Source organism: Populus nigra, chromosome 8 (genome assembly GCF_951802175.1).
Source record: "Populus nigra chromosome 8, ddPopNigr1.1, whole genome shotgun sequence".
Classification (NCBI taxonomy): Eukaryota; Viridiplantae; Streptophyta; class Magnoliopsida; order Malpighiales; family Salicaceae; genus Populus; species Populus nigra.
Window position 1 is genome coordinate 14,255,684 of NC_084859.1, and position 18,888 is coordinate 14,274,571.

General features: G+C 31.7%; 3 protein-coding genes across 3 annotated transcripts; 1 reads left to right on the forward strand and 2 right to left on the reverse strand.

The window, feature by feature from the left end:
- Positions 1-1,917: 1,917 nt before the first annotated feature.
- On the forward strand, positions 1,918-2,542 carry LOC133701955 (blue copper protein 1a-like). The gene is made up of 2 exons (XM_062126151.1): positions 1,918-2,080; positions 2,208-2,542. The coding sequence occupies exons 1-2, from the start codon at positions 1,918-1,920 to the stop codon at positions 2,540-2,542; spliced, it is 498 nt and encodes a 165-aa protein (XP_061982135.1).
- Positions 2,543-8,051: 5,509 nt separating this feature from the next.
- Positions 8,052-10,802, reverse strand: LOC133702375 (probable sugar phosphate/phosphate translocator At1g12500). The gene is made up of 2 exons (XM_062126711.1): positions 9,438-10,802; positions 8,052-8,382 (listed from the first exon to the last, which is right to left on the reverse strand). The coding sequence occupies exon 1, from the start codon at positions 10,561-10,563 to the stop codon at positions 9,478-9,480; it is 1,086 nt and encodes a 361-aa protein (XP_061982695.1). The 5' UTR covers positions 10,564-10,802; the 3' UTR covers positions 8,052-8,382; positions 9,438-9,477.
- Positions 10,803-14,859: 4,057 nt separating this feature from the next.
- Positions 14,860-16,153, reverse strand: LOC133700356 (growth-regulating factor 10-like). The gene is made up of 3 exons (XM_062123856.1): positions 15,893-16,153; positions 15,476-15,781; positions 14,860-15,282 (listed from the first exon to the last, which is right to left on the reverse strand). The coding sequence occupies exons 1-3, from the start codon at positions 15,939-15,941 to the stop codon at positions 15,032-15,034; spliced, it is 606 nt and encodes a 201-aa protein (XP_061979840.1). The 5' UTR covers positions 15,942-16,153; the 3' UTR covers positions 14,860-15,031.
- Between the last annotated feature and the right edge of the window lie 2,735 nt (positions 16,154-18,888).

Consider the following 18,888-nt stretch of genomic DNA (forward strand, 5'->3'; position numbering starts at 1 on the left):
TGAATTAACAAAAATACAGTTGGACTATATTCATTTTAAGCAATTTGGGTTCTGATTACAGTGCTTGAAGTTGTTATCTCTTTGTTTTAATTATTTTTTGATATATTTTTTTTCATAAAATCCCAAATATCTTTGAGGTATCCTTACAAAGTATTGTTTTCAAGATTCATAGGTTAATCAATTGAAAATAATATTGTTTTGCCTTGAAACCTTTCAATCATTGCTTTGTAATATTTGTTTTTTTTTTTTGTAGATCTTTGTTGTTGTTCCAAATAGTGATTCAATTATTCCTTGAGAAATGACTTTTCAATACTTCTTGGACCTTAAAAAACTTTCAATAGTGATCAGGAATGGTTGGTTGAACAAACTTATTGGAAGCCGTGTTTTGATTTGTTGCTTTGGAATTGTTGCTGCTATTGTAAAGAAGAATGTGACGCCAATATTCTATTGATTTTAAAGCCTTTTTTTTTGCTTCCAAAATCAGACTCTTTCTGGCCATGGAAGACAGCTATTGTCGTTGTGATTTTCTGCTCCGCAGGAGCTGCAAGTTACCGCCTTTATTTTTTATTTTTTTTTGAAACTGGTCTGTTCTTTGTTGTGTTGCTGTATTGAAGGTTGTTTTTCTTGCTTGGAAGGTCCCTACCACTGCTGCAATTTTTCTGATCTCAAACTCTCTTTTTTACCGTTAAAGTCTGCTAAAGTTGTGTTTTGGAGCTGCTGCTGCTGCTGCTGCTGCTTTTTATCCAAAGCGTTGGGAGGAGGTTGGCTCGTCTATGAAGGCTGTTGTACTCTTCGCTGCTCCAAAAACTTGGTGCTGCTATGTTTTTTTTTTCTGTAGCTGTTAATGTTGTGTTTTTCTTTGATATTAATTGTTAAAAACTAAAACAAAAAAATTATTTAAATCCCTCTTCTCTTTTTTATTGATATTTAACACTCTAAATTTTAAATACATGACCCTTGTATATATAAAAAGAGATTACAAGTTTATATTATCATAATTCAATAAATATTTTTATTAAGTATTTAAAAAAGGATTCTTAACACATTTTTTTGACAAAGATTTCTTTCTACTTAGAATAGAATTTCAGCTAATTTCATGACAAGGTCAAATAAAGCTCATGCAGGCCTTGTTATAAAAGTAAAAATCAATTCTTTTGTGCTTGATATTATGATGGCTTTTATGATAGAGTTTTTTTAGGAAATAAATTTTAAAAAAATGCTTTTAGTTGTAGTTTCAAAAATAATTAGGTTTAAAAAAATATGTGTTTGATTAAAAATACTATAAGATGAAATTATTAATACAAAATAAATAAAAAGCAGACTTTATAAATAAAAAGTTTATTATTTTAGTTTTTATAAAAGCAAGATTTAAAATATAATTATATATATAAAAATACAATGCAAAAACAAAAAATATTTAACTAATAAAAAGATTTTTTATGGACAAAAATAAAAACTACCTACAACATTTTCGATATGTTGCTTCAAGAAAAGGCCAAACCCATAAATTTGGCTTCCACATTTGGCAGGCAAAAAGTGCATGAGGTCCGAGCACTGAATCCGCGTTGTTGACTTTTTATTGAACAAGTCTTACGTCGCAAACAAAATCTGAGCAGCTCTGGCAAAGCAAACATGGAGTCGTCAATTATAAAAATAAAAAATAAAAGCTAACTTTCTAGGCAATGTAGTTGCAAATGCTACATATTCAAGAATTTTATGGTGCCTTTGCCGCCCCTTGCCGGACCATGTGCTATACATCTTAGATCCCGTAATTCTGCCCACCAGTGAGAACCCTATAAATAGGCAGCACTTGAGCTCTTTGCCTCAAGCAAATTGCATTACAAAAACATCCCATCAACATCTATCGAAAGAAGAAAAGAGGGAGAGGATTGGTTAACTGGTAAAACGTTGTAATTAATGGCTTCTCCTAAGATGTTCATGATCATCGCCATTGTTGCAGTCTCTATTCCTTCAATTTTGGCAACTGAACATTTGGTTGGTGACGCGACAGGTTGGAAGCCAGGCTTTGATTACGGAGCTTGGGCCAATGGAAAAGAATTTCACGTAGGAGACACCCTTGGTACTTCCTCCATATCGGCTCACATTATCAACTCGAGCATCAGTTTAATTTTAGAATGTGAAGTAATTTTATTGTTTTTTAATTGTCGTTTCCTTTCTGAAATTGGTTTTTTCTTTTCTTGATGCAGTGTTTAAGTATAGAGCTGGAGCGCACAATGTGCTAAGAGTTAATGGGACTGGATTCCAAGAGTGCAAGGCAGCCGATGATACTGTGCCCTTGTCTAGTGGAAATGATGTGATTTCACTCTCAACTCCTGGGAAGAAATGGTACATTTGTAGTTTTGCCAAACATTGCGAGTCTGGGAACCAGAAACTTGCCATTACCGTGCTGGCTCAACTGGGATCTCCTTCAACGTCACCTTCTCCCAGTCCGACCGGCACCTCGCCATCCGGAGCAACAGGCAGCACTGTATCTAGATACTATGGCTTGATTGTAGCCATTGTTGGGATGGTCATGTTCTAATTTTTAAAGCGATGTTGTCCAAGGATTACTCCTTTCTTGTTGGATTTTGAATGTCCTTTATTAATCGTCTTCATTTGGGTTACGAGGTCTGTATGCTGTTCTGGTTAATTCAACAATATGGCACTTCTTGCTCTCTTACTACACCGCGAGACAATCTTCAAAGCTAATATGTATTTAATTATACTGTGATTAAAATAACTATTCATTAGAGTTTGAAAGTTTTAAATCTTGGAGAAGAAAATGTATTTCTTAAGTCGAAGCCTTCTTTCCTTCTTCATGCATTGCTTTTGTTTTGATGAAAGATTTTTTTTTATTGGCAAAGTTATTTTTTAATAAAAATTCAAGGTAATTAAAATAAATATTTACAAAACAACATTAATCTAAATTAAAGAGTGAAAAAATTATTTCTAGAGGCAAAACTCTCGTCTCCTTATTAATTTACTTGCCTAACATGTTAACTTTCTAAAATTTAAAAACATAGTTTTTTTTTTCTTTTCAAAACCATCTTTTTAACTATGTGATAAAAAAAAAACCAATCACATGATTGAGTTTAGCTTAAAAAATAAAAAATTACCCCGCTAACCTGCAAATCGAGGCAATCAGGGTTATCATACCAAACTCAATGAAAACATAATGAATAAAAATTAAATATTTTAGTTTTCTCACTATACTTATAGTGTTTTTAGTCCTACAGAGTTTTGACTTGTAATAAACACATTATCTTTTACTCCAACGTGCGATAATTAGTATCAAAGCTCAACGATCCTAAATAGTTATTTTGATTTGTTGTGTGTTGTAGAACAACTATGATTGAAAGAGGTTATAGAGCAGGATGTGCTTGTGTAGGAGGAGATGAGAAGGTTCTCCCTCGAAAAAAAAACATCTAGGAACTAGTATGTTGTTTTTATCTGTTAGTTGTTATCATTCAAAATCATTATAGTGAGACCTACGATGAGACAACCCACAAAATATATTGTGTTAGGGATCCATAATAAGAAGGAGGCCGCTCCCCTTCGAGGTAAAGACATTTAGAAACTAATATGTTGTTTTTGTTTGCTGTCATTAAAAATCCTAGTGGTTAGACCTAAGATGAGATGGCCCACACAAATGTGTTGTATTAGAGATTCACAATGAGATTATCTACACAAATGTGTTGAGTTAAAAATCCATGATAGGGTGACTTGCATAAAAGTGAAAGGAAACCATAATTGGGTGACTCATGCATATAAAAATATTCTTGATGGAGGATAATTTTTAATAAAAAATTGATCACGATGACGAGTTCCTTTAAACCCATGAAGACTAACACAAGAGATTTTTTACAAAATAGATATTTTCTTGTTTTGTATTATTATATTTTTCTAGTTTTTTTTTTTCTATTTGAAGGGAATGTTTTTCTTATTTTATTTTTTCTATTCAATATTATTAGAGTTTTTTAGTTTGATTTATAGAAATGAGTGTAATAACTTTTTGGCAAATAGAGAGATGAATAAATAAAATTAAGTATGTTGAAAATATCCATAGTTATAATGTTATTAGTGTTTGAAGGTTTTAACTTGTAACAAACTTTGTTATTTTTTATTTTTGTATACATTAGTTGGTATCAGAATTTAATAATTTTTGATGATTTTAGTTGGAGGTTGTAAAGAATATAAATAATAATAATAAATAATAATAATAAATTATTATTATTATTATTATTATTATTATGTTAAATTAAACTATAATTTCCATATAAATTAAGTAAAGATGGAGTAAATTAACGACGGGGGACATTGTTGGTGTTGTTTTGTTGAGAGTTATCTTTATTTTTTTCCTTCCTCTGCACCAAAAAAGAATAAATAAATAAAATAAATCTCTGCACCAAAAATGATTAAATAAATAAAATAAATGGTTATACTTTGAGAAGGTGACAATATGTTTCAGTCTACATAAACTGGCTTTCCATTATTATTTCCGTAAAAACAGTCAAGTGATCCCCTCGGACCAAAGTGATCCTCACATCTATAAATGAAATCCAATGCTTTATCTCATAAAAAATATTTTACAGACAATATAAAGTGAAAAAAACCAGCCAAAAGGGGTACCCTTTCATAAGTTTATCACTAAAACATTAAATGGCTTCCAAGAGAATGTTGCTTACAATTAGCTTCTTGTGGCATTAGCTTCTTCTCCAGCCCTGAGCCAAGGAATAAGTTGTTGGAGATGGCAAGGGTTGGACAGCAATCGATCCTGATTATGAAAGCCTGGGTTTCTGGGAAAGAATTCCGGTTGGGGGGCAAACTCTGTATGTTGATTTTCTCTTTTAACTCTTTCAGAATTATGCAACCGTTAGTGTGTTGTGGCTGTTACTTGCCTCTTAAAATGTTAAATATTTGCATGAACACTGGATGTGTAGATTTCAAATAATATAAACGTTAGAAGCTGGTGCCTTCTACCATGCCTTTAAAGCAGGAAACGTTGTAATTTTGTTGCAAATTGTGTTTAAAAAACATCGCAACTGGTATAAGAATCATTGCAAGATTTGTGTAAGAGTTTCAACCGGAGATTGTTTTACATCCATTTGTAGTTTCATGTGCTTCGAACGGGTCTTAATTTGCAATATTCTGTTGAATTTTTACAGCAAAATTCACAAAATTTTCATTACTCGGGCAACGTTTTCAAAACTATTTGCACTGGTAGAATTTGCCGCATTCCACAACCTCATGGCATTGTTTTGGTGCTGTTCAGTCCACAAAGTTGTCAACGTGGATGAAACTTTCATTCCAAATTATGTGTCGCACAAGAAAGAAGCGAGCCTTTAGCTATCGATAGGTAATGATGCTCTATTACACTTGAAAAACCAGGAGAAGAGTGGTGCCTTTGCAGTATCGGCAAGCAATGCGAATTGAAACAGAAGCTAACAATTACTCTTCTTCCTAAGGACGAGACACCACCCTTACCTTCTCACGCAATCAGCAGCTACTGGAATCACTGCTTCTAAGCTGTGTGCAAGTATGGCAGTGGCATTAGGCTTCCTATCAAGGATCATGGTTTAGAAATAGCGAAGTGATCCTGCTTTTGTTTTAGGTTGACAGTTGATTCTGTTTATTTATATTTTATGTTCATTTCATTATTGCATCCAATGAGATGAGTGAAATTTTATCCTTGCAGTACAAGGCTTATTATTATAGATTACAGAATACACTAATGGGTGTAGTTTACCTTAGCTTGGCATAACACTATGGACTTACTGTTCATTACAGAATAATTCATTTTGTTTCTCAAAATTTTATTTTATATGATTTAATCCTAATTGAAGGCCACTTGGTTTTGATTTCTTAGTCAATGTTAGAATTTGAAGAAGGGGGATCAAAATGCAAAAGACAACAAACATGAGTGGCATGCTAGGATTTTATAAAAAATATACTTAGATCCTCGAGCTTTAAAATAACACAATTTATACAATTTAAATCCTTTTAAATTTTAAAAAATCAATTTTGATACACAAATTCATTTATTTTATTTTAAAATCTCTGGTTAGAGAGAGGAGAGAGAGATAGGTTGCTAGATTCCGACAATGAAAGATAAATTCACCATTCACTCCATTTCCAGCCATCAAAATAAGTTTTCTTGGTATCCACGGGTTCAATGAGATGAAATGGGCTTCATGATGATTATGCAAAGCCTTAATGTTGCATGAAAAAACATATTTAAATCGAAAAAGCAAAAATTAACCCAATTTAATTTTGGTTTTATACACCATTTTTTAGGTATTTGGAATTAATAGAATGCTTTATGGATGTTATAAGGGTGTTGGTGATGTATCTCGGGTTAAAATGGCTTAAAATTTAGGTTTTTTGGTGGGAAGTCGCTGCTCTGATTTTCCAGCAACCAATGTGGTGGCTGAAATTGGGCTTATAGACGAAACATCGTCTGTCTTGGTGAGTGAAGTGTCACGTCGCTCGCCCCCCCTAAAAAAAAGGTTAAAAAATAAAACAAGTCTAAACCTGGAAGCCCAGGCTTGAAGGCCAATCAATGCTCTTGGACTCTTTATTGCAATGGCCCAAACGCTTGAATTTGAGCTTTTTTAGCCCTCTTTTTATTTTAGATTTGATATAAATATAAGAGAAAAAAATTACTGAAACTGGTTAAGTTCATGGTTCGGGTCACAGATATGATGAGTTAAGCTAAATCACCCAAACTATTTTTTTCTGATATTTCTTTTTTTCAACCAGTATCATTTTTTAATATATATTTTTTAATAATTTTTAAATTTATGTTTCAATTAATATCTCATATTTGTGATTGTTTTTGTTTATTTATCTTTTTTTGGAGAGAGTGTTTTTTAATGGTACTATGCGTATTTAATTTTTGAAAAGATCATTCTGATTCATCTATATTTTTTTTTTATCTTTTGTATTCAAGAACTTTTTTTATAAAATAATTTTTTTTATTTTCAGATAATATTTCTAACATGTGCAGCCTTCCATAATATTTTTTTTATTTAATCAATTTAATATTGTTTGATTGAATAAAAAACTAACTTTAATAAACAAAGTCAGTAAATACAATACAACCAAGTAAATACTTCGTCTTACAATATTAAATGTCTTATAATATTAAATATTTTGATATATATAGATTTTTCAGTTTTATTTTTAATTATTTTTAATAATTATATTCTCTTTATTAATATACAATTCTCAGTTTACTTGATTACATATATGAGCCTTTTAATTTTCACTTAATTTTTTTGTGCAAAAATGCAACGAAAAAGCTTTTATATATATATATATATATATATATATATATATATATAGATTCTTAATATTTGATCTACGGTAAAACACAAGTGAAATAACTAGTTTACTTTAAAAGGTGAAGACTTGCAAAGAGCTCCATAAAGCAGAATGATGTCTCCATGAGAAACCAAGTAGCCCAGCCAACATATGAACGTCCAAGTTGAAGTAGTTGATAATCTATTCAAGCAAGCCTTCATATTAGCTTAAGATCTCGGCTTAAAACAGACAAAATTTAATGCGGGCTTGACTCATCTCATGGATAGTATTTGTTTTTATATTTCAAAAATATATTTGGTGTTTTGAAAAAATTTAAAATTTTTTAATTATTTTTAATTAATTTTTTTAGTGTTTTTCTATCATTTTAATACACTAATATTAAAAATAATTTTTAAAAAATAAAAAAAAATATTATTTTAATAATTTTCTAAATAAAATACATTTTAAAAAACAACCACATTTATTTCAATGAAAACTAATTAAGAATTGAAAAGGACTTTACTGTTGAGCCAGAGCCTTTTACCCTTCAACTAACATGATACATACTACTAAGCTAAAGCTAAACTGAGCTGAGAAGGAAGCTCCAACCACCACCAAAATTTAAGCAAATGCAATTCTCCATGCCCCACATGATGCAGATACCTAAGTGCATTGACTGTAAAGTCTACAAAACCATAACCAAACACACAACTACTGTGGTGGTTGGGACAGACACCGAGGCACCTTAGTTAAAAATAAAGTCTTTCGCTTAAACTGAAGGTGCCCATGTCACCTTCATACGTTAAAAATGGTCGATCTCCAGCTTAAAACATAATTTCAAGTCAATAAGAAAAAGATTAAAGAAACAGCATTAGTCTTAGGCCTTGGTTAGAAATGACTCCAAACTGGAAAAACCAATTCAACAAAATTCCGGCAATTTCAACCTGCTCAAAGAAAAGGTTGCTCTTTGTACAATTATTGCATTTGGGAGCCGTTTCAACATGTCCTTGCCCCTCCCTGCTGTTATCTAAAACCATGCCGAGCAACTTCTTTTGCGTTTCCTTCCGAAAGGAAAACTCCCTGTTGATTAAATGAAAAGGGTCTTGACAAATGGGGGAGGGAAGATTTACATGTTTGCAACAAACAATATCAATGGCACGGAAGTGTAATTTTAATTATTTGGCTAAAGCTTGATCACAGTTTTTTATTCAGCCCAGTTTCTTACAAGATGAATAGAGATGGAAATTGTGAATGAAAGAAAGTTCTGTCATCATCTTCTGGTAGGGACTAAAGGAGCATTAATAACCTCAAATGCTCATCTAGAAATTTACTAACAGGCTCAATCAAGTGTCCTCATACCTATCAACATTCAATTTTATGCATGACATTATCCAGAAGGAAATATGAAAGGCATCCTCCATCACAAATAAAAGCAAAAAAATAATAAAATTAGCCAATGCAACATGACAATCGCAATAACAGTCACATTTTACATCACAGAAAAAATGTCCATCAGAGTATTTCAAATTAAATTCAACACCTACTGATTCAAGCATTCCATAATCTCAGTCCTACGCTTTTTTTAACTCATCAACACACACACACATTTTGCTGCTAAAATTAGCTAAAGAAGACAACAAGTAAGCATGCAAAGCAAGAGAAAGAATCCAAAAGACAAAAAAGTTAGCCCTCCACACCCCGAAATGAATTCAAGGAATGCCAATTTTACAGACAAAAAACATATGCTGGATAAAGAATGGAATTGCTTGGTAACAAAAGACTTTTAAGATGAAAAGAAAGAACTTTGCTCTTTCCAATTAAACAATTGAAAATGAATATCAGCATCAGTTCTTTTATGTGTTCCAATTGCAGTAAATGCAATTATATAAAGTTACACACAGGGGAAACTGTGATAGAATTTCATTCCCTTTAACCCCCTCCCAGCACGAACAATTAAAAAACCAAAAAAAAAGAGAGAAAAGGAGCTAACTCTTTCCCTTTTCTCCACCATCCTGTACAATCCAATCGATCCAAATTTCCCTTCTTTTCTTCCATTAAAATCTAACAGTAAAAAACTAAAACATTGAATCAATAGTAAATAAAGCAAAAAATAAAATAAAAAATAAAAGCCTCACCAGTGTTTGTGGCAATCAAAATGAATCGTTATGTCATCTCTCAGTGAGTTGTGACCTTAGATCTCTTCTTTGCCTCGCTGTAAAGCACCACACCCATGATTGTAACCGCGAATCCAGCCATGCCCATCACAGTCACCGGATTCCTAAAGATCAAGACTGAAATGACAGCAGCCACTGCAGCCTTAGCATTGCCTAACACTTGAAGAGTCAGGGCACTTGTGTGCCTGGTCACCAAAAAATTCGTCAAATTCACTAAATAAGCCACAGTTGCATTCCCAGCCAACAAGAACACAATAAACGGATCCCCACTGGCTTTCTCAATGGTAATTGCAGCCACATTCCCTTCAATGTAAAGAGTAAACGGTAACAAAATCAAAGCAGCCATTGGTGCCATATAAAGCAACAAATTCATAGAATGTAACTTCTCAGCTTCTGATGTTAGCAAAATCCCTTGAACCACGGATTTTAAAGCACGTCCAGCAGTTGAACCAACACAAACCAAGAACCCAAATAAATGAAACAAAGGCTCACTATTACTGGCCAAAACAATTCCAAAAACCACAGGCAAAAGTGCGCAATAAACCTCAGCAGATTCTTTCTTGCACGTTATCAAGAACGCAAAAATAGCAGTAAAAAATGGTGTAGTTGCCCCAATAGCTTGATTAAAAGACACAGGCAAGTACCTCAATGAAGTATTACCACAAACCACAGAGAAACAAAAGATAGCACTCAAAGCAAAGATCTTCATAAACTGCTTCCTTGATAAAATATGCTGCAGTGGTACTATTTCAAGAAACTTTATAGCCACATAGCTATAACAAGCACACGAAATCATGTGCAGCATTGTTAAGAATATTGGGTACCGGAAGCCATAAAAACTTAACAGGTACTTGTTAAGTAACAAAACACCAATGTTGGACATGTACCATGATGCAATTATCGCAGCTGTTAAAATATTTGGAGAGAAATATGATCCCATGGTGGAATATGCATTGTTTCTTACATCACCAGGTGGGGTTGCTGGTATGTCAAGAACTTGGTCATCGGTGGTGGTTGACACGGTGGTGCCATCCACTATTCTCGGGTTGCTCATTCTCCTTGTTGCCCATTTTTGTGCCTCCATCATCCTCTTTGGCTCAAGGGCAAAATGGGTTTTTACAAAAATCTTCTCTTTCCAAGAATGTGCGACTCTACTTGGAGATAGAGGAAGAAAGCTAGGAGCTTGAACTGTGTAGCATGAGATCTGTGAGTGAGAGGTGAGGATGAGTGGTGATATTTTGTGAAGTGCTTGTGTGTGGATCTGAATGGACGGTGGTGGTTCAGATTTAGGGTGGAGGTGAAATCTTGGCCTTTGGATCAAGGGAGGGTATGGGAAGAGAATAAAAATCATTAGATACCTCGTGAACAGAGCTTCATGTAAAAGTCAGTCGGTAATGGATACGTGACTGTGGTCTGACTAGATTTTACTGTGTAAGGGATACTTTTTATGGAAATTAAAAAAAAAGAGTAAATTGTAATTAAGGGTTTGATTATGCACACGTGTGAGGGTTAATATAGATAGTATATTGATTGTATTCTATAAATTTATGCAAATCCCCCCTTGCTTGTGTTGCAGGGGCTCAGCTGCGATTAGGAAAGGCTAAATAATTAAATTAAATACATACTAATTTGTCTACACAACACAGTTTTCTCCTGTATAAACAACAATATTCAGCTTATTTATCATATTTTGTATTGGAGTAATGATTATTTTTTAAAATTTATTTTTAATATTAATATTTTAAAATAATATAAAAACATTAAAAAAATATTAATTTAAAGTTAAGAAAAAATAAAAAATAAATAAATTTTTTTTCAAAAATAATTTTGAAACGCAAAAACAAACAGAGTTATACATATTTATATACATATTTATGAAGAGTTTAACAAATAGAGTTAAGAAACTAAATTCAATCTAGATTGGGTTTAATCACCAATTTAGAAACTAAAAAGTGTAGCTATTTACAGTGATTTTATTTTGTTAATTTTTGTTATTAAACTTTCTGTACTCAATTTCATTATTAATTTGTCAAGATTTGTTATAGATATAAAATTTTAAAAAAGGTTGTATAAAAGCTCATTTTTTTAGCATTTTAATCTCTAAGATACAGAACCCTCAGGAGGTAGGAGTTTACTAACATCCCCTAAACCTCCAAATAAAATTCACTCGCAAGCCAATCGGTTTTATTTATTTAAAAAACTAGGAACTGACAAACTATAGGTGATGGGTATCTTACAAGACGTAAAGTCCCAACCACTAAATATTTGATAAATTATATATAATAATAGTAGCTCAACCTAACCACTTTACCATTTCCGTTCTTTATCCACTCCTAATTAATCGTTTTATCGCGATAAAATAAATAAATAAATGACAGTCTATGCATTTTATGTTAGAAAATTTTATCGGTACTAGTTATTTGTTGAGTTTTATATATATATATATATATATATATATATATATATATATATATATATATAAAGTAGAGGTGATTATTTTTTATTTGGTTTGGTTTTTGTTAAAAAAAAGTAATCAAATTAAATTTTAAAAAAAACAAAACCAGTTCAAATCAACCGGTTTCGGTTATGTTTGGTTTTTTGGACAAAAATAGATTCAAACCGATTTGACTTGATTTTTTGATTTGGCTTAGTTTTGGATGAGTTTTTTCCGGTTTGGCTTGATTTTTTTGGTTTGGCTCGGTTTTTTTTCCGGTTTGGGTTTAGTTTGATTTTTTCGGTTTAAGACTTATAAAATCGGAACCAAACCGAACTGGTAGATTTTTTTAAAATTTTAATCGGTTTAATTAGTTTTTTTTCACGGTTCGGCTTTTTTAGTTATTTTTTTTAGTCTTTTCAATTTAATTAATTTTTTGATTTTTTTACTCATTCCTAATATTAAATATTGGATAGGATAGAAGAGAAAATAAAGTTCAATACTTAAAGAAAGTTATAAAAATATTTTATTTAGAATTTCTTTCTTATACTTGGCATTTATTTATTTCTTAAAAGTAGATTCTATAAAGTAATTAATAACATGCAATTTATTACTCCTCCTCGAACCACTTTCATGCTCGTGCTTCTAGCCTCCTGACCCAAAGCCAGGAGGTTGGCAACGAATATTATGATCATCAATTGCGATCATCCTTATTAATCTCAACATTTGATAATCACTGCTGGTACATTTTTTAAGTCACCTTTGATAACCAAAAAATTGGGGTATGGATTTTTGGTCTTTAAAAACCTAAATTTAAACATATTATTATCTAAAAACATCATAAAAATATCATAAGAATTTCAATAAACTCATTTCTAATCCTAAAACACCTTAAAATAATTTAAAAAACCAAACATCAAACCAAATTAGAAATATCTTTATGAGGCCCTATATGCTTTCTTCGACATAGTTAAGAGACCAAACCATCTCCATTAAATTCTTCTTTTTGAGACAAATCAATTGACACTAAGATGAATTTTTTTTTTGTTTATATAGCTAAAATATGATCAATCAAATACTTTCTTTTCTTTTTTTTCCAGTGGCTTTCTACTCCCTCCCTCAACATCTAGGGACTGAAGCGTCATAAAAATTAAGTTTAGAGTTAAAATACAAGAACCTAAAAAGACAGGGACCAAATAATACAAAAAAATAAAAACATCATGGACGAAACTAAACTTTTCATAACATTTGACTATTAAAAACAAAAACAATTGTTGTTTTCTTTATGTTAAATTTGATTTTTGTTGTTCAATCTTTTTCAGCTATAGTCTAAAATTTTACCTCGTAATATTGATTTTTAATTTATTATCGGGATTTTCTTTGACACATTGTATATACTTTTAATATGCAAATCAAAATAAATATAAAAATATGTAAACATAATATGGAAGGAAGGGTAATATTAAAAAGAAATGAAGTTCAATAGACTTGTATTGTACGATTTTTCCAAATAACTAATCTAAAAAAGAATAAACGATAACTGAATAGTGATTATTTAAAAGTTTTAAGTTTATTGCGTAAAGTAATGTTATGTGATTGTGATTGCAATGTTAGCTCTCTAGAATTATGAAAGTTAATCTCTTAAATTCTTTCTTTTATCTCTAATCGTCTTTTGCTTGGTGTTTATACACGAGAGAGTAAATAATTTGTGTAAAGTAAATGTGTTGAAATAAATTGAATTAATAATTTGACTATTTTATCTTTAATTAAAAATCATTTTTATTAAAAGAATCTTTATATTTATTTAAAATGACATAAAATATATGTGTTTTAAAGAAGTTATAAAAAAATCTATCTCATATTAATTGTTTGTTAAATATTTATCGATTTTTTTTTTTTTGAAAATATATGTTCGTTGAAAATACTTTTGTATCAAAATTTGCTCATCAATTGGATGAAATCAAAGTGCATTGGATCTTGGTTCTTTTCCAGAAAGCCATTTGTACATACACAGCAACCTGATCAAACTCCAAATATCAGTATATTTTTTTTAACATATTATCAACTTAAAGGTTCAGAACCCTACATGAATCTAGCAGCCCACAGAGAAGAATAAATAATCGTCTCAAAGACGAATGCAATTTTAGTTGACAGCTGGAGACGCTACTCAAACAAGAAAGTAAACAGACTAAATACAAGAAAAGGCAGCCCGTAAACATAAGTTGGGGTTTATGAAAAAAAATAAAGAGATGGGTATTTTTGAAAAATAATTTTTAAATTCAAGTAGAATTGAATCTCTGATTTGTTTTTGGTCATTTTTTATCAATTGAATTCTGTTTGGAATTCAAATCAATACTCTAAAAAAATTTCAAACGAAGAAATTAACATGATTGGAACCGCAAGTGTCTAGTTGTAAAATATGGGGAGGATGAAGATGGAGTTTTTTGCCTCGAGGTTCAAGACTGTAGATGTAGTTTTGAATCTACGTTGTCTGTTCAATGCAGGGGAAGAGACACAGATGCCACCTATAGTTTAGGGCTACCTGAGAACAAATTAAAGCCTTGATTTCTATTCTAGGTGTTTTGAGCTTGTACAAATGATGCCAACCCTTGAACCAATCTCTTGCATGACAAATGGCTAAAGAGCATACTCATATTTAATATACTTTATCTCTCTGATTATTGTAGAGTCAGAACGAGATTTGACCGAACCTTCTATGCTCAGAGAAGGTTGGATGGATACATGCTGCATCAGCAATGTTACTTGTGGCCCCTGAGAAATGTTGGTGCTGGTTAGTGGTTACTATCGAGAGTGACCTCTATGGACCCACGAGCCATTCTTGTGGACAATGGGTCTCATGGTTGGGAACTTGGGCTATGACTCATGCCCTTCTCATACGATATTGAAGCAGTATGTGTGTACATCTTACATATCCAGTTATAAATCTAGTTAACTTTAATTCAGCCATTTTTGCAATTTATATAGCGTTAAACGAATTATTAACACGAGTAATTTTGATAATTAAGACAAACTAAACAACAATTATTTCATTTTTCCTTGCGTGTCTCCATGAAAAACACTCTTTGGAGAGAAACGACATCTTGGAAGGAGATGACCACTACTAGGCGCTAGCACCACTGATTCCAGCAGGGAGGGAAATGGAGAGGTCTGTGCTGGAATTACCATGGGAAGCAGATTCCTCAAGCTTTCTTGAACGCTGGCGTCCTCTGTGTATGTGCCTGTCACAGTACTTTTGATATGGGAGAGCCTCTTTGCTACACCTCCATTTCTTTCCATCTGTTCTCCTACATCTCCCTGGTTCAGGGTCCATTCCATTCTTATATGCCAAGTATAATGGGCTGCACCCCATAACTAGACCCCCACAAAAAAAAAATCTCTTTTAAAGATTAAGAAAATTAGTTGCATCGTAAATTAGTTAACGATCAAGTATTCATGAAAAGAAGACAAGTATCCAGCATCATTAATTTCGTAGTGACTGAGTGAAAGATATTCGTAGGAAAAAAGAGAGAGAGAGAGAAGAAGATAAGAGTTATTGAGGACTTACGACTAGGGTAGAGTTGGTACAACCTTGAACTGAGACCACCAAGGGAAGTAGCAACACTTTTCCATATAGGTAAAACAAGGTGGTAAGGTACAGGAAATCCAGCTTGGATATACGTATAGATAAGAGACTGGAGTTGTAGCTCCTGCAGTTGAAGAACGGTGAACCCATAAGGTTTTTTGCAGCTGATTATTGGTCTTTGACTAGACCCACCGCGTCCAAGTTCAAGTCCTAGCCCAATTGGAGGTGACCCCGATTCACCATCGCGCCTGTTTCTCTCCACGTTCCAACCACTTGCAAGCCTAGTCCCTAGAAATTAAAGCAAATAAAAAGATGAAAAAAAATTGTGAACGGCATTGTTAGTTAGACTTGTTTGATTGAAAAGGAGAGAAATTGGAAAATATAAGAGGAAGTGCATACTAGAGTTTGAAAGACGGGCAAATTTGGGAGGTGGGGCTTGAGACTCCATTTCATGGTAATGGGCATCAAAATTGGCCCAATAAAACAGACCGAGTCAGCCGAGTGAAAGAAAGAAGTTGCAATGAAATCTTCTATGCAAGCTGCAGCAACAACTGATCTCAAAGTCAGAAATTAAACAGTAGTAGTATCTTCTCTTGTCTGCAACAAAGCCTTTTCCTTTCACGTAACCGCTATAAAACATGTGCATTGAATAAACACCTAGCAATGTAGCGGCAACAGAAATGACAAACGTACTGGCTTGTCTTTATATGCCCACCTATTTAAGAGAGAGAGAGAGAGAGTAAAGTGAGACTGAAAGTCTGTTGACATGACAGGTTTTTTTTCAGGTTTTGTCAGAATTACACGCGTTTATCTGGCGGTGACAAGGAGCCGGTAGGACCAATATGAATATTCATCCTTCGTTCGGTAGTGACTTTTTTGGATTTTTTCATTAGAAATATATTAAAATAATATTTTTTTATTTTTAAAAAATTATTTTTAATATTAACATATTAAAATGATTTAAAAATATTAAAATATATATTAATTTAAAATAAAAAAAAATCAAAATTTTACAATCGGGCCTAATCTAAAACCTCCGGAGATAAAAAAAAACAGTGATTCTCGACCAAATAAACAAAAACGTGGTTCTACACTGCACTGACCTCTGTTTTTATTGTATCCTTTATTTGCAGATTATGTGAATAGGCACCTCGAGAACAGATTCGTCGGAAAGAAAACACATAAGGGCTAACTCAGCAAAGACCATGACAGTAAAAGAGGAAACGCAAACCAAGCTCTAGAAAACTAATTGGTTTGAAACAGTTTTTGGTTAGGTACTGCTCTAAATATATAATAACAATGAAAGAAATCTAGGGAATTACTAAGCACCCTAACAACTAGTGAAAGAAATTTAGGAGCAAATTATAATTTCCATCTCTATTGCAACCCATTGTGTTAATTCACAATGAAAATCTCTTTTAGTCCACGGTAACCAGTATTGTTAATTAATAAGAAATTAAATTGAACAAACTAATCAACAAGGTAATTGAGTCAATTGAAACAATGATGAACAATGCTGAATCTGCAATGATTTATTTCTTGGTGCATGGTATTGAGCAGAAAAAGAGCATTTTGTTTTAGCTTAGTTCGTTTTAGTGTTACGAGTTTTAGTTTAGTTTAGTTTAGATAGTTTTAGTTTTTTTATATATATATAATTGGTAATTCTATGACATATGTAACTTTTTTAACTCGGAAGAAATACAAATTTAATTTATACATGAAAAATATTGATGGTCAGAGAGATTTGACAGAAATAATAATTGATATATTTAAACTAGTGGTATTGTCATGAATAGATGAAAAAATTGGTCCTTCATTTCTTTAAGAAAATCCATGGTTTTGGAGAAGAAAGAAAGACCTGAAATTTCTCCTCCTCCTTCATCTCCTTCATTTTATCTCAAGTAACATGGCTTGAGAGTGTCAGCAAGTAATTTGTTTGGATATTGTTTTATGTTGGTTAAAAGTGAGAAAACAAAAGTATGAAAATTAATTGAATTGTGTAATGTTAGGTGTTTTAATGATGTTATTTATGTTTAAAATTGATTGAAAGTTGGTAATCTAAATGGTTATGTGCTTAGGTCTTGGTTGACAAGTTATAATGAAAAAAAAAAATTAAGGGAATCCTAATTTTTGGGTTTAAATTGTGGAAATAGTGTGTGATATTGATAATGAATTGTATGGCTAGGTTGAATTTGATTTATGAAATAGGATTTGTGATGTGTTTGTGCCAATGAATCAATGATTGATATGATTTGGAATATTGAGTATGTTTAATTTTTATGAAATTAACACATTAAATTGAATTTTCATCATGTATTTTAATTTTCATCATGTATTTTATAAAATATTAGGTAGTCGAATATTTTGACATTAAAATTCAAAAAGTGAATTGATTGAATTGAATTTAATCAATAAATATATATATATATATAATCCATTAATTATAGTATTACTCAAGGAGTGAATTGATTCGCGAGGAATGCTTTGGCAATTATGCCACTAACCTGAGCTGGAGGACGAGTTTCTGACACCACAAGTAGGTGCCCAACACTTATAACATTGTTATGTTTTGCTAATATTGCTATTGTTGAAATTTATCCTTTTGTTATGATATTATTGTGGAAAGCAAGTAAATAAATGAATTATGGAAGAAAATGGAGTATATGAATGAAAAACTTGATTAACTATTCTTGAATAGAGGCTAATGATAACAAGGGTTTTTTGACATCGGTGTTAAGAAAGGACACATTTAAAACATTTAAAAGAACCTGATTAATAATTTCATTAACAAAAACTAAAAGAGAAAGTGAATTCATTGTTCACCTTCTCACGGAGTATAATTAGCTGAAAAAGTGCTTTGTTTTTTGCTTTTTTTATTTTTATTTTTTATTTTTAATTTCATCATGTAATATTATATTTACTATGATTGAGTTTCATAATTTGTTCCGATCATCTTTTAATGGTGCTATCTCGATCTTATGATTTGTGTCACGAATTTGACGAGATAATAAGGTTGACTTGGTTTTTTTCATTATTTTTTTGATTGATTTTTTTATTCAACTTCATATTTCAAAATTAAATTGATTGGGGATTATGCTTCATAATTTTTTTTTTCTATGAGATTATCATGGTCTCATAACACAGCTCTCAAGTTTGACGGGATATCTTGGGTTGTTTTTTATTTCATTTTCTTAATTGATTATTTTTTTTAATTTCATCCTTCAACATTCGGTTGATTAAAAACTGGACTTCATAATTTGTTTTGATTTTATTTCTATAAGGTTATTCTGATCTCATGATCAAGATCGCAGGTTAATCAGGGTTGGCTCGAGTTATTTTTTATCCTTTTTTTAATTGATTATTTTTACAATTTTATTTTTCAACATTGGATTGAA